This window comes from Acinonyx jubatus, chromosome B4 (assembly GCF_027475565.1).
Source record: "Acinonyx jubatus isolate Ajub_Pintada_27869175 chromosome B4, VMU_Ajub_asm_v1.0, whole genome shotgun sequence".
Classification (NCBI taxonomy): Eukaryota; Metazoa; Chordata; class Mammalia; order Carnivora; family Felidae; genus Acinonyx; species Acinonyx jubatus.
The window spans coordinates 69,395,590-69,409,182 of record NC_069387.1 but is presented as its reverse complement, the minus strand read 5'-3'; the positions used below and the strand labels follow the sequence as shown (position 1 = coordinate 69,409,182).

The 13,593-nt window shown below is 35.5% G+C and overlaps 1 protein-coding gene across 5 annotated transcripts in view; it reads left to right on the top strand.

Moving 5' to 3' along the window:
* The window catches only part of ADAMTS20 (ADAM metallopeptidase with thrombospondin type 1 motif 20), a 172,660-nt gene that overhangs the window by 91,556 nt on the left and 67,511 nt on the right, over positions 1–13,593 (top strand). For 4 of the 5 annotated variants that reach the window (XM_053226139.1, XM_053226140.1, XM_027035929.2 and 1 more), the window contains exons 20-28: positions 1,250–1,460; positions 1,617–1,781; positions 2,239–2,403; positions 3,566–3,685; positions 4,260–4,367; positions 5,300–5,464; positions 5,548–5,838; positions 6,546–6,707; positions 7,871–8,047. In XM_053226139.1, the coding sequence (XP_053082114.1) occupies positions 1,250–1,460; positions 1,617–1,781; positions 2,239–2,403; positions 3,566–3,685; positions 4,260–4,367; positions 5,300–5,464; positions 5,548–5,838; positions 6,546–6,707; positions 7,871–8,047 (1,564 nt within the window). The remainder of the gene's footprint in view (positions 1–1,249; positions 1,461–1,616; positions 1,782–2,238; positions 2,404–3,565; positions 3,686–4,259; positions 4,368–5,299; positions 5,465–5,547; positions 5,839–6,545; positions 6,708–7,870; positions 8,048–13,593) is intronic. The other variant, XM_027035930.2, reaches the window with a different exon arrangement.

Below are 13,593 nucleotides of genomic sequence, written 5' to 3'. Positions count from 1 at the left end.
ACTTCTAAATTTCCTGTCTTTTTGCGGGAGAGGGGCGTATTGGTCTTACCTTAAAGCTAAGAACAACCCCGTTTAGCGAGTGACCATTAAGATTCAGGGATGGCCAAAACCTCTTGTTAAGCAAGAATGGTAATTTTTGTATATGTTGTTTAAAGACATAGTGGAAAGAACTGCTTGAAGAAATCTCATCCACTCGTGGAGTGAAGCACCAGGTAATCCTTGAGATGCTACTGGGAATTGAACTCCGTGAACTCTTTGCTTCATTATACTGGTGCACCCATATTGCTGGATAGATGGCTAGACTATATATAATTGGGATAGTTTAGCTAAAACTAGCAGATTCTTACTTGCAGAAAAAAAGTTTTCTCTGCAGACCTGTCTAAAAACAGAGTACAAGAATGAATGAGAAATGGGATATGCTTTACAAAAACGTAGTTTTCCAACTTCTAAAGGTTTTGTCTTACTGATAGAGTCAGATTCCCAGATATTCCCTGATCATTTTGAGTGATTGCATAGTGAGATTCTACCTGATGAGTTAAATATATTCAGTCTTAAACCTGCCACTAAGTAATTGGGTAATCTTGATCTAGACCAGTTGTTTGCAAAGGTTTTTTTTTGGAAATCTTGGGGTTTCTTGGACCTACCTCCCAAACCACCACCAAAAGTCAGAATGAAGTCACCAGGTATAGTGCTGGCTCCCTATCTCCAGCTTTAACCAGACAACCTCCATTTTTATATATTTAAAGAGTTAGATTTTATTTGTGGGGAAAATGATTTTTATCAAAAGTTCAGCATTTCTACCATGTGAACACATATCCCTAGGCCTCATTTTCTCATCTATAAAAATGGAAGTTTGGGTTTATCTCAGAATTTTTCATCGAAATTAATGGTATATCAGGTATCTTCAGGTGGCTTGTTCATCAATCTTAACAATTTTAAAAAATGTATGCAAGAGTTTCTCTGAATCCATTTTTTAAAAAATTTTTTTCTAATGTTTATTTTTGAGACAGAGACAGAGCATGAATGGGGGAGGGTCAGAGAGAGAGGGAGACACAGAATCCGAAACAGGCTCCAGTCTCTGAGCTGTCAGCACAGAGCCCGATGCGGGCTCAAACTCACAGACTGTGAAATCATGACCTGAGTTGAAATCAAACGCCTAACCGACTGAGCCACCCAGGCGCCCCTGAATCCATTTTTTTTAAACTGCATTAATTAGCATCCCTAAGTAAAATAACCTCCTTTTTTCTAGGTGGCACATCATTGGCAAAAGTGAATGCTCATCCCATTGTGGTCAAGGATATAGGTCCTTAGATGTTCACTGCATGAAGTATTCCATTCATAAAGGACAGACTGTTCCAGTAGATGACCACTACTGTGGTGACCAACTTAAACCTCCCACACGAGAACCCTGCCATGGTGATTGTGTCTTAACAAGATGGCATTATTCAGAATGGTCCCAGGTACAAATAACCAGTATTACTTAAGAAAAGTTGCCTCTCTTTTCTTATTAAAAATTTGTTATTTAATTATTATTATTTATTTAATTATTAAAGTATATTTTTGTTAAAATCTTCATTCTTCCCATAGGTCACACTGTTTTCGTTTTGTTTTGTCAGTGTTCTAGGAGTTGTGGAGGAGGGGAAAGGTCTCGAGAATCTTATTGTATAAATAACTTTGGCCACCGTCTTGCTAACAGAGAATGCCAAGAGCTTCCCCGCGTGACGACAGAGAGTTGCAATGAATTTTCCTGCCCCAGTTGGGCTACTAGTGAGTGGAGTGAGGTAACATTAAAAAGATGAGGCTAAGAACTGTTAAAATTTTCTACAGGAAAGCTTTGTGCTCGAAGGCTTTAAAGAACTCAAAAGTAACTTATTCTTGCTCTATAAATGTATTATCAAGGCAATAACAAATTAATGGTTCTTAAATTATTTAAATCATATACTATCTGGCAACGGTAACATTAGTGTTGAATATCTAACCATTTTCATAAGAAAGTCCCAGTGTTGACAGTACCCTGAGATATTTACATAACCTAAAGTTTAGTACCTTTTTCTAGAACAAATGGACAGCTGCAGTGGGATTGAGGTGGCTGATGTTACTTGCTGAATATCTCTGAAGCAGTGAAGGGAAACTGTCCTTAGAATGGTCTTTCAAGTACATATCAATGTGTGAATTGATCTTTTTTTTTTTTTCGGTATTTGTGTTAACTAATATTGAAAATAATCACTTGTATTTCAGTGTCATGTTACATGTGGAAAAGGAACAAAACAGCGGCAGGTGTGGTGTCAGCTGAATGAAGACCACTTGAGGGATAGTCTCTGCAATCCAAGAACCAAACCTGAGTCTCTAAGACCGTGTGAGCTTCACGCGTGTGCTTCCTGGCAAGTCGGACCGTGGGGTTCTGTGAGTATATGAGAAGGATTTTCCTGGTTAAATTCATCTTTATAGAATAGCAGAACAATTATGGTGTCTTTACTCTTTCAATGGATGCAGCTAAATTTGGGTTGGCTTCTTGGAAAAATACCCTTAAAATGTGAACTGTTATCTAAACAATTTTTTTTAGTGCCAATTTCGCTGTGATAAATAGTTCAGCTTTGCTTTTGATTTCACTTGTTCACTAAAATGCTGCAAATTTATTCTTCAGCTTTGTTTAAATTCTAAATATTTTCATTGTCTGTGTCTTAAATTATCTTTACTGCATTTAGATAGAGTTAAGTTTTGTTGTTCAGAAGTTTTGCCAAACAGACAGCTAGGAATTTGCAGGATGAGCAGTGGTCAGGCTGGATGAAGATGGGCAGCCCATTAACCCATGCAGGTTGTCACCGTGGATAGGAAACCTTGTCTCCTCTTCATTCAACTTGATCATTTTTCATTATCTCTTTGAAGATAATTTAGTGTATTAAAAGCCATATATACATACACCAGGTAGATTTTGAAAATTATTTAGTTCTCTTAAATTGTATGAACTCTGCCTCCAACATATCAAGACTCTATTGAAATTTTTACAAAGCTTTTATTTATTTATTTTTTTTTTTGGTTTGTTTATTTTGAGAGAGAACATCCCACCTCACGACCACAAGATTATGATCTGAGCCAAAATGAGGAGTTGGATGCTTAACCAACTAAGCCACCCAGGCACTACTTTACATAACTTAAGAATTTTTTTTTTTTAAGTTTATTTTGAGAGAGAGCACAAGTTGGGGAGGAAGAGGGAGAGAAGGAGGGAGAGAGAATCCCAAGCAGGCTCTGCACTGTCAGCTCAGAGTCTGATGCAAGGCTCGAACTCATTAACCAGGAGGTTATGACCTGAGCCGAAATCAGGAGTCATACGTTTAACCAACTAAGCCCTCCCTACATAACTTTTTAAAGATAGGACAGTTGTCCATTTTAACTTCAATATTTTATTATCTATATTAAATGGAATGATATATATGGATTACATTTGCTGATTTTGTGTGGAATCTGGTGTAAAGCACTAATAAGATCTGGAAGTATATTAACCATATTAAGAAAACGTATACAACTTTTGAACAATGGCGTTTGATAAGTGCTTCTATCCTTTCAGTGCACAGCCACATGTGGACGAGGGTATCAGATGCGTGCTGTTAAATGTGTCAATGAGCTACTCAGCGCAGTCTTAGATGACAGAGCGTGCCACGGAGCTAGTCGCCCAAGTGATAGGCAGGTAAAGGACACCTCTTCGCGGATAGTAAACAAAAAGTCTTGTTACAGGAGGATTCCTGTATTTAACTTATTTCATACATATTTTTTTCCTACTTCTATCCCTTGAAAACATGTTTGTGTACCTGTGTGTTGGAGAATTTATCTTTTTTGGTGTTGCCAGTTTTGTAGCTTTTTTTACACTTGATCTGCCACTGAATCACTCATTTGTTAGGTATTTTCCTTTGAAATGCACACGGATAGTGTCTATTGTGCATATGAAGTTCTAAAGTGTTTTGTACTACTTGAAAATAGTGTCCTATGTTCATTCAGGATATTTCAGCTTAGTGCTAGTTTTGCTTCTTTCCTTTCAACCATCAGACAGGATGATCCAAACTTTATAATTCAGATTTATACTACCCACTGGGAGCCCTTGACAGTACTTTGTACTTCTGAAAAATAAAAACTTTTGCATCACTAACTTGTAATTCAGCTCTTTTTAAATTACACATGCAGAAGAAGAAATGAAGTATAGAATTTGACATAAATTAGAGTGATGAACTTACTGATATTTTGAGATGCATTTTTCTTTTGAACAGGACTGTTCGGTTATGCCTTGCCCAGTTATTCCTAAAATTGGGGCCACTTCATTGCCAGCTATTCCCATGGGAAAGATAGCTCAGTGGCGACATGGTTCTTGGACCCCAGTAAGTGAAATCCTTTAAGAAGTACAGTGTTTGTCTAAAAGCCTCCATAATACATCAAAATGGTTCCTTTAGGTTAGCCAAATGAATGTTATGCGTTCATTCTCAGGTAGTCTGATGGGTGGCGTGGGGTTCTGAAATGATGTAATGGCTAAATCCTGCTGTATCTTTTGGGAGTGCTGTGTCTCTGGGCAAGAAATGGAAGTTTTCTGGGTCTGTTTTCTAATCCACAAAAGGGGAATGATGATATTTATATGAAGCAGGTGTGAAATTAGGCTTTTTATCAGCCTTCATTTAAGCTATCCACATTTTCATGTTTTTCTAGACTGAAAACGTTAATGTCTTTGGAGTATATGGTTTGCTTTAATCTTACTTAGAAGCTATATTTGTAAGCTTCATGTATTCTCTGAATAATTTATGGGATCATTTAGACTCTGTTAGGTGTTTAAAGTTACTTAAAGTAAGCTGACTTTTAAATTTTTGTTTATTTTTGAGAGAGAGACAGAATATGAGTGGGGGAGGGGCAGAGAGAGAGGGCAACACAGAATCTGAATCTGGCTCCAGGCTCCGAGCTGTCAGCAAGAGCCCCATGTGGGGCTCGAACTCACAGACTGAGATCATGACCTGAGCCAAAGTTGGATGCTTGACTGACTGAGCCACCCATTCACCCCTAAAATAAGCTGTCTTATGAAATGTTTTCTGTATCTTTTTGAGCAAATAATAATCAGTATCCCAAGAAGTAGTATCTTGTTCTCACTGCAGATATCTTGTTGGTGAAATTTATGATCTGAACTAATCAGGGGGATTCATTGCTCTGACTCTACTTCACTCGGTTTACAATTTTTTTCCAAGAAGCATGTTTTAGACATTGGAGCAAAAGCTACTTGGGAGGGCTACTATGTAACCTGTTGGTATAATCCTTTTATTTTTTTAAGTGCTCTGTGTCTTGTGGACGAGGTAATCAAGCCCGCTATGTAAGCTGTCGTGATGCTTATGATGGAATAGCGGATGAATCCTATTGTGCCCATTTACCCCGACCTGCTGAAATATCTGTCTGTTTTAACCCTTGTGGAGAGTGGCAAACTGGGAATTGGTCACCTGTAAGTATTTTTAGGAGAAAAAAATTAATATTTAGTATAATATAATTTACTACGTTACAAATGGTGGCTAAATTTGTGATCAGTGTTCAGCTTCCTGTGGCCATGGAAAAACAACTCGACAAGTTTTATGCATCAACTACCATCAGCCAATTAATGAGAATTACTGTGACCCTGCAATTCGCCCTTTGATCGAACGAGAATGTAACCTGGCAGCCTGCCCACCCATGTACAGTCACTTTCCAAGTTCCTCTGAGCAGCCAAGCCGTTTTCCAGGCAGGAATTTTCCATTAACTCACAAACCAGAAGATAATCAAAATCAGAGGGTCCATCTGTCCATCAGCGGAAATCAATGGAGAACAGGACCGTGGGGATCAGTAAGCCGTCTCTATTGAGTTATATTAATTCTGTAATTTTGTTATAGCCTTTTAACAGATAGGTATGTAATGACATCAAATACTTTTAATGCTAAATTTATCTGAAGATCAATAGTTTAAATCGTAAAAGGATTAAGCGATTTTTGATGCAAATTACAAATCCCCAGAGTTCTTATTGAATTATACACTAATGTGATATTATGATTACAGAAGAATGCACTTAAAAACAATCTGGTTGGAGTGCATTATAATAAAAAGAAGCTTCTAATAGGTTAAGACTGTGAAGAAAAATCAAACCTAGAAATTACGTGAAGAGTGCAGTAAGCTGGTACAAAATCATGAAACTACAAAAGGCAATTATAGCCTTTTGTTTTTACATAAAAGTTAGGAGACAAAAAAATAGCAATATCAAAGCTGAGAGACTTAATCTTTTTCTTTTTTTTTTTTTAATTCCTTCCTAGTGAGATCTTAAAACTTTAATTCCTTTTTACTTCACACCCAGGAACGGGGTGAATTTGCTCTTGCCAGCTTTACTGTTGCACCTTTTCATCGACAAATCCAAGTACGCTCATGTTTCTGGCAGAGTTTCTCGATTGAGATTGTCCCAGTGATGGGGATTTTAGAATGGAGAGTCAGAATGCCGATGCCTTTTCACCGTGTAATTTGACGCTGCGGTGTCTCCGGTGTGTGTGTGTCCTCCTTGTCAGTGCTCCAGTAGCTGTGCGGGCGGCGTGCAGCACAGAGTCGTGGTCTGCCAGGATGAAAACGGACGAAGCGCCAGTTACTGCGATGCGGCCGCAAGGCCCCCGGAGTCCAAGCGCTGCGATTCAGGACCTTGTCCGCGGTGGAACTTTGGAAGCTGGGGAGAAGTAAGTTCCATTTTCTAAACTTGCAGAGATGATAACATCTCTGAAGACTGAAAGTTGAGTACTTCACCCTGTTCCTGTTGGATGATATAACTTCACTATACTATACAAAAAGATTTATTTTTAGTAAAATCAAGTTCTTCTAATAGACTAAATCACTCATTTGCAATAGGAAACTAGTCCAGATTTTTTAACAGAATCTCCTATGCATGCCAATATGTCTGAAACTAATACCTTTCTAAAACGAGTATATTATTGTTTTCTTAGAAAATATGGTTGATCTAAAGATAGAAAATTAGACTGCTATGTTGGCCATGCTTGTGTCTTATTACTGAGCCATTCATTTAGTGAATTTTCTGAGCAGAAGGTGGTCAGTTATCAAGCACTTCATGTGCTGGCATTCTTCTAGACACTGGAGATAGGAAGAATAATTTTTAAAGCCATTGTAATGAATACTAATTCCACCTATATTATGCATGAAAAAGAATAAGACTTATATTGGCTTTAGATGAACAAAATAAACCACCTAGTCAAATATTTTTAATGGGTTTTAGTATATATTTCCCCAGAGTACTTGGAAATCATTGATTAAAGATACATTTCTGAACAGGTGCCAATATCAAATACATTTTAAAAAGTTTTTACCATTTCCAAAATGAAAATGATATTTTTACTCCTGACTTTAGGCATGCTCATTGTAAAAACTCAAACGATATGAAAAATTACGAAGAGATGAGAACTTTTTTGATACATTTCCTTCCAGACTTTTCTTCTTGCGTGGGTTCCACAAATAGAATCATATTACATGGGCTTCTTTGCCCCCTGCTGTTGTCATGTAACACATACTGAAAATCTTTCCCTATTTACAAATTTAGATCTTGTTAGCTTTCATGGCTAGCCAGGTATCTATTGATAGGCTACCATAAATTATGTAGTTAATTATTAAATCAGTTTTATTTGACTTGTCTACCTTATAGACCCTTGATATCTTAATGCAACATCTTATGGTATAATTCTGAAAATTTTGTCTAGTTTTTTAATTATAGAACTAACACTTTTTTACTCAGGAAGAAAACTCTAGCATTACGACTTAGGTATGAAACAGTGAATTAAGCAATATAATACTGTCTTTCAAACCACATAGTTTTGAATTTTCTTATTTTTAGTGTACACAAACATGTGGAGGAGGAATAAAATCAAGATTCGTAATATGTCAGTTTCCCAATGGCCAAATGTCACAAGAGCAAAACTGTGAGATCTTAAGCAAGCCACCTAGTGTGGTGCAGTGTCATGTGCATGCTTGCCCTGGTGACGTATCATGGCATCGGGGACCATGGAAGTCGGTACGATAGTGTTCTTATTTTTGTCCATTTTGTTGTGTTTTACTGTGACCCTTTTACCTTAATTTCTTTATACATTGTGGTGCACACTCTTATCTTATTTTTTAAGCAGATCACTGGCCATCTTGGCTTATGTTACTAAATTTGATAGTTTGGAAGAAGAATCCATTCAGTTTCAAGTAATGTAATGTATATAATCTTAGATGTATTTATTTTTTTACAAGTGAATTTTGAACCATAGCACTATTCTAATGGACATATTTTCCTCCAGTACATCTTTGGCTTGTCCTCTAATTATAATTGTTTCACTGTATACATTTGTAAATAATGTTAACATTGTGCTTGTTACAATGGCAAATTAAGGCTGTGTCTTGTTTAAGTGTATAACTGTACGTGGCTTTTGTCTGTCAATGTCTAGTAACTGATCCAAAAGCAAATAACATTCTTTAAAACTGTCTTTTTTTTTTTTATCATTGTTAAACTTAGTATTTTGTTTGGAAATGTGAAAATATTAAAAGAGAAATTTAAAGTGAATTGTTAAAGTTTGTTACATACATCACAGAAAAATACTTGTATAGTAATTTATATGAATCTTCCACTGTGTGGAGTTACGTTTTGGGGATGTTTTAATTTATTTTTTTTTGGAAGCCATAGACAAAATTCATAAGTATTGTTCATGACTGGTTTATTTAAGTATATTTCAAATATCCAGGCTTTGAAGAATAATTAATATATAAATATGTTGAAATGAACATTTTGGTCACCTTTCATATTTTAAATCATGAACAATATACTTTTTCCAACTGAAGAACTGTTGTGAGTCTGTCTCTATAAAGCTCTACAGTTCTTTACTTGGAAAATAATTATAACTCTGGCTTTATGATCCAACCCTGATGTCTGCACTTGGTTTGCTTTCCCCAAGTCAAAGCTGTACAATGTGATATGAACAAAAGTTCCAATTCCTATTAGAAGAGTAGGTCAAGTTCTAGTTCAGGCTGAAATGCCTCTCTGTAGTCAGTGTGACTGATGGAAAACGACAGGCAAGTTTAACATTATAGGAGGATCTTAAACTGCTGCATCACTTTGTTGGAACTAACGTAAACCTATTTTGCCATAGAAGGCATTCACATATTTACTTAGTAAAATATTGACCATCTATATCCAGGTAATGTAACAGAAATCAAGACCGATTTCTTACTCCTATGGAGTTTTATAGTCTAGTTGGAGAGATTTGAAATAATATAGGAACTCACTATAAAAAGATATCTTTTTTAGGTCAACTATCTTAGTGGAAATTCACCTTCTCTTTACTAGATCTGTTACGGTGTCCTTCATTTTTTTGACAATACAAGCCTAGTTCTTAATAAGGCTATGGATTGTTTCTTGGAGTTTTGTCCCAATTCGGAAAGCAGACTCCTAACCACTTAGAGGGTTAAATTGTAATGGCATTTATTTCTGAAGTACCTAAAATTGTTTCAGTGATATTTTTTGTTTGAGGGGTCAGCAGACTATGGCCCATAGATCAAATCTGGCCTATTGCCTATTTTTGTAAATAAGTTTTATAGGAACAGTCATCCACACTTTTTTGTTTTCAAAGTGTTACCCATGGCTGCTTTTGGTACTACAGTTATTGTAATAGAGACTGGCTCTTAAAGCCTGAAATATTTAGTTTGGCCCCTTTTGGGAAAAGCTTGCTGATGCCTACTCTATGTAATAAACATAATGCTTTTTAAATTTAGCATAAAATACTGAAAGTTATAGACTATTAGAATTATAAATATTCATTTGGGGTCAGTTTTCAGTGTTTTTCATTCTTCAGTATTTTAAAACCTCCTACGAGGTTTGTCAGCCTTCTCTACATACTCAGTATCGTATTTACACAATTTCTTTCCAGCTTTGAGATACAATTGGCATAGAACGTTGTGTAAGTCTAAGGTATACAGTATCACACAATGTTTATATATTGTGTTGGAAGTCATCTAATACTGTATTCCGATATATTTGTGTCATGCTCTTTTTGTATGTAAATTGTAAGTGAGAAACCTGAATGTTCAGTAAGGTTGTGTGCATGGATAACTTTTTCAGCCTCACAAAAACCAATAACCAAGAAAATACCCAGTTACAAAAAAGTAACACAGAAGTACACAGTTCTTCATTACTGCGTGTCTATTCCAAAAGGATCTCACTGAATAATTCACACTCTGCACTAGTGAGGAATCGTAGTGTCTTTTTCTCAGAAATTGAAGATGAAAATTTTAAAATCACAATGTTTATATCAGAGTTTTTACAAACTTATTTATTCACTTTTTATAGGTATAAAGTACACACATATTAAAGTGCCTGGATTTCTTTTATTATATGAAGAATTTTATTCCTTAAATTAGCCTTTTATATTAAAAGAGTTTAAGGGATCTGAAATGGTTTTTGTTGTTGTTGTTGTTAGAACTAGATATAACCTTTTACCTCTTTGTGTTGCTACATATTAGCCAAACTTCAGAATACCTCTTATTAACATATCAGGTTAATGTTCTTTCAAGGGTAACTTTAATTTCAGCAGATCATATACACTAGGTTAGAAAATTACAAATGTGTGTGTATATGTATACATATACATACAGGAATGACATGAAATCTCAAACGTTTCATTTTAAAGTAAAATTGTAAAGTGTTAAATCATTTAAATGTGACTAGGAAGAAAGTTGTAAATACACATTTAGATTTGCTCCATCTTGTGGAAAATCTTGTAATTTATGAGCATGATTAAAGAAATAAATCTTAACATATGTCTGTTAATTTAATGACTATTTTTGTGATTAGTCCATGTGAAATGATTCTATTTTAACCCTTGTTTATTAATGACATGTGTTGTGGCTTTGTGCTTTGCATAATTTGTATGTATGTTGTATTTTTACTACTTGGATCAATACCTGAAATGTTTTAAGTCTCTGAATAGATCCTGTATTGTAATGAAAGCCTCTTTTCTCTTGGTGCTGTTTTTCTTAAACTAACAAAATATTAATTTCTTATTAAACATTTAATTGTTGAATAGTACATGGTGTTAATAATTTGAGTTTTAAGCTATTAATATTTTAAATCTTTTAGAAACTAACATTGGCATTTTAAAAACAAGATCTATTGTTAAGCTATCAATTTTAAATACTAGAAGTTTTTATATTTCTATATATTATAAACAATAAAAATTTATGGTGTCACATTATTTAGTAAAAAATAGATGTGCTCATGACCAAGATGGTCCTTAAAAGGTGAGTAAAAGTTTTGTTTTTCTCTTCTGTTGCATGTCTATTAATGTTACATATGTAGTCAAACTGTTCTAGCAAATGCCCTTTAAGTAAATTCATAATAACTTATTTTCCCATTATCTCTTTTAACTGGTTCATTTTCCTAGAATGCTTTTATTCTCTACATAAAATGAAGTCATGTTTGGTAAGAAAATAGGCATCCCATTGTGTTCTAGGGTTAATGATCCAACAGAACTAAAGAACTTATTTTTTGTCTTTTTGTTAAGAATTGTTTTTTCCTCCAAAAACGAGACAACTCATTAAAAAAAATTTTTTTTAATGTTTATTTTTGAGAGAGACAGAGGCAGAATGCGAGTGGGTTAGGGGCAGAGAGAGAAGGAGACACAGAATGGGAAGCAGGCTCCAGGCTCCAAACTCTCAGCACAGAGCCTAATGCGGGGCTCGAACTCACAGAGCTGTGAGATCATGACCTGAGCTGAAGTCAGACGCTCAACCGACTGAGCCACCCAGGCACTCCCGAGACAACTCATTAAAAAAAGACAGCTTGATATTTGAATCTTCTAGATTCTAGGACTTTCTCCCAAAGTGTTTCTTTTTTTAAATGTATACAGAGGCTTGTATCTGTAATCTCTAATGTGACAGAGAATGCAACCAAGAGAAGCACTTTTAGCAATGAGCATATGGTACCAGCATATACCTAATAAATCTATACTGTCAAGTTCACAGTCTCCTGTAACAAAAGAACGTTGAGGGTCTCAGGGCAGGGATTGGGAGGCTTCTTCCACTGGGGCTCTCACTCTGGGTGAAAGAAACTTACTGCCTCTCCCTAAGGCCAGCAGCAGCCAGGGGAAAGGTAATGTGTTGGGAAATGGTTCAAGAAACTGTCAATTCTTTGTGGAGTGGAGAATTCAGTAAAACTATAGTAATTTATTTTCTTATATTTGGAAAAGATCTACATAACCGTAGTAAAAAGCTGGAAACCTATTTTATTCCATGTTATAGTTGAACATACTTTATCAGGAAGTATTAAACTGTTTCCATTTGTTGCTATATCTTTCTACTATACATCATGGGCTGTCACCAAGGTAATGTGCATCCCCTACAGGTTAGACACTGGGCACTAGATAAATCAGGCACAATCCCTGCATACAAGAAGTTTTCAGTTTAGTGATGAATGTACTACATAAACAAATGGTCAGAATGCAGAATTGGATTCCTCTTTCATTTCAGTAACTATATGTGATTTATAATATTGCAGACTCATAATACTGGGACCTTAATACACTGTAATTATCCAATAATTAGTGATGAGGATTGTACTTGAGAACATAATTTTGACAGATTTTTCTAGAAAGCCTAACTAGTAGGATATATTTCATTATAGCCTGGCAAGAAATGTGTGGTGTCCTAAGTCCCTATGTGAGAATTGTTTTTGCATAATTTGGGCATCTGCCTCCTTGATGTAGGTGGCTTTCATGCCTCACCAAAAGGGAGAGCATGCGCCAAGATAGAGGATGGTATGAAGATAATCTTGGAGACACAAATGGGCCTTGTAAGTTTAAAATGGAAAACCTAGAAAAAATTTAAGTAGATATATACTGATGAGATCATAAGAGACTTGTGTTTTATACTGAATGAAGTTAGAATGTTAACCCTAAAAAAAAACATGAAATGGTGATATTCTGTTTTTCTTTACACATCTATATTAAAATGGACATGTGTTGATAATTCTGTATTCCCAGACATAATGGTTGGAATGGTTAAGAATCTCTGGAAATAGATTTTTAGATGTTTTATAAGAACATACTCTCAGTACTCTACAATATCTCTGTACTCTGATTTCTGTTTATGTGGGATATATAGGCATTGTTAATATTAGTGCATTTAGATACCCTAATTGTATTTGTCAACTTTCAGTAGTTTGAGAAAACCATTTTGGTTCCTATATAATCACAGGAACAACAAAGGTTTTGACATTAATGTTGTAAAGTGTCTCTTTGACATTTTCTAGACTGTTCTCTATTTTGATCATAGGTAACATTTCTCAAATACATTACAAATCTATAAAACTGTTAGAGTAATCTCATTTTTATTTCTTTAAATGCATATTTTCTTTGTGTTTATTTTTTTTGAGAGTGGGAGTGGGGAAGGGGCAAAGAGAGAGGGAGACACAGAATCTGAAGCAGGCTCCAGTCTCTGAGCTGTCAGCACAGAGCCCAACTTGGGGCTTGAACTCACGGACTTGGGAGATCATGACCTGAGCCGAAGTTGGATGCTTAACTGACTGAG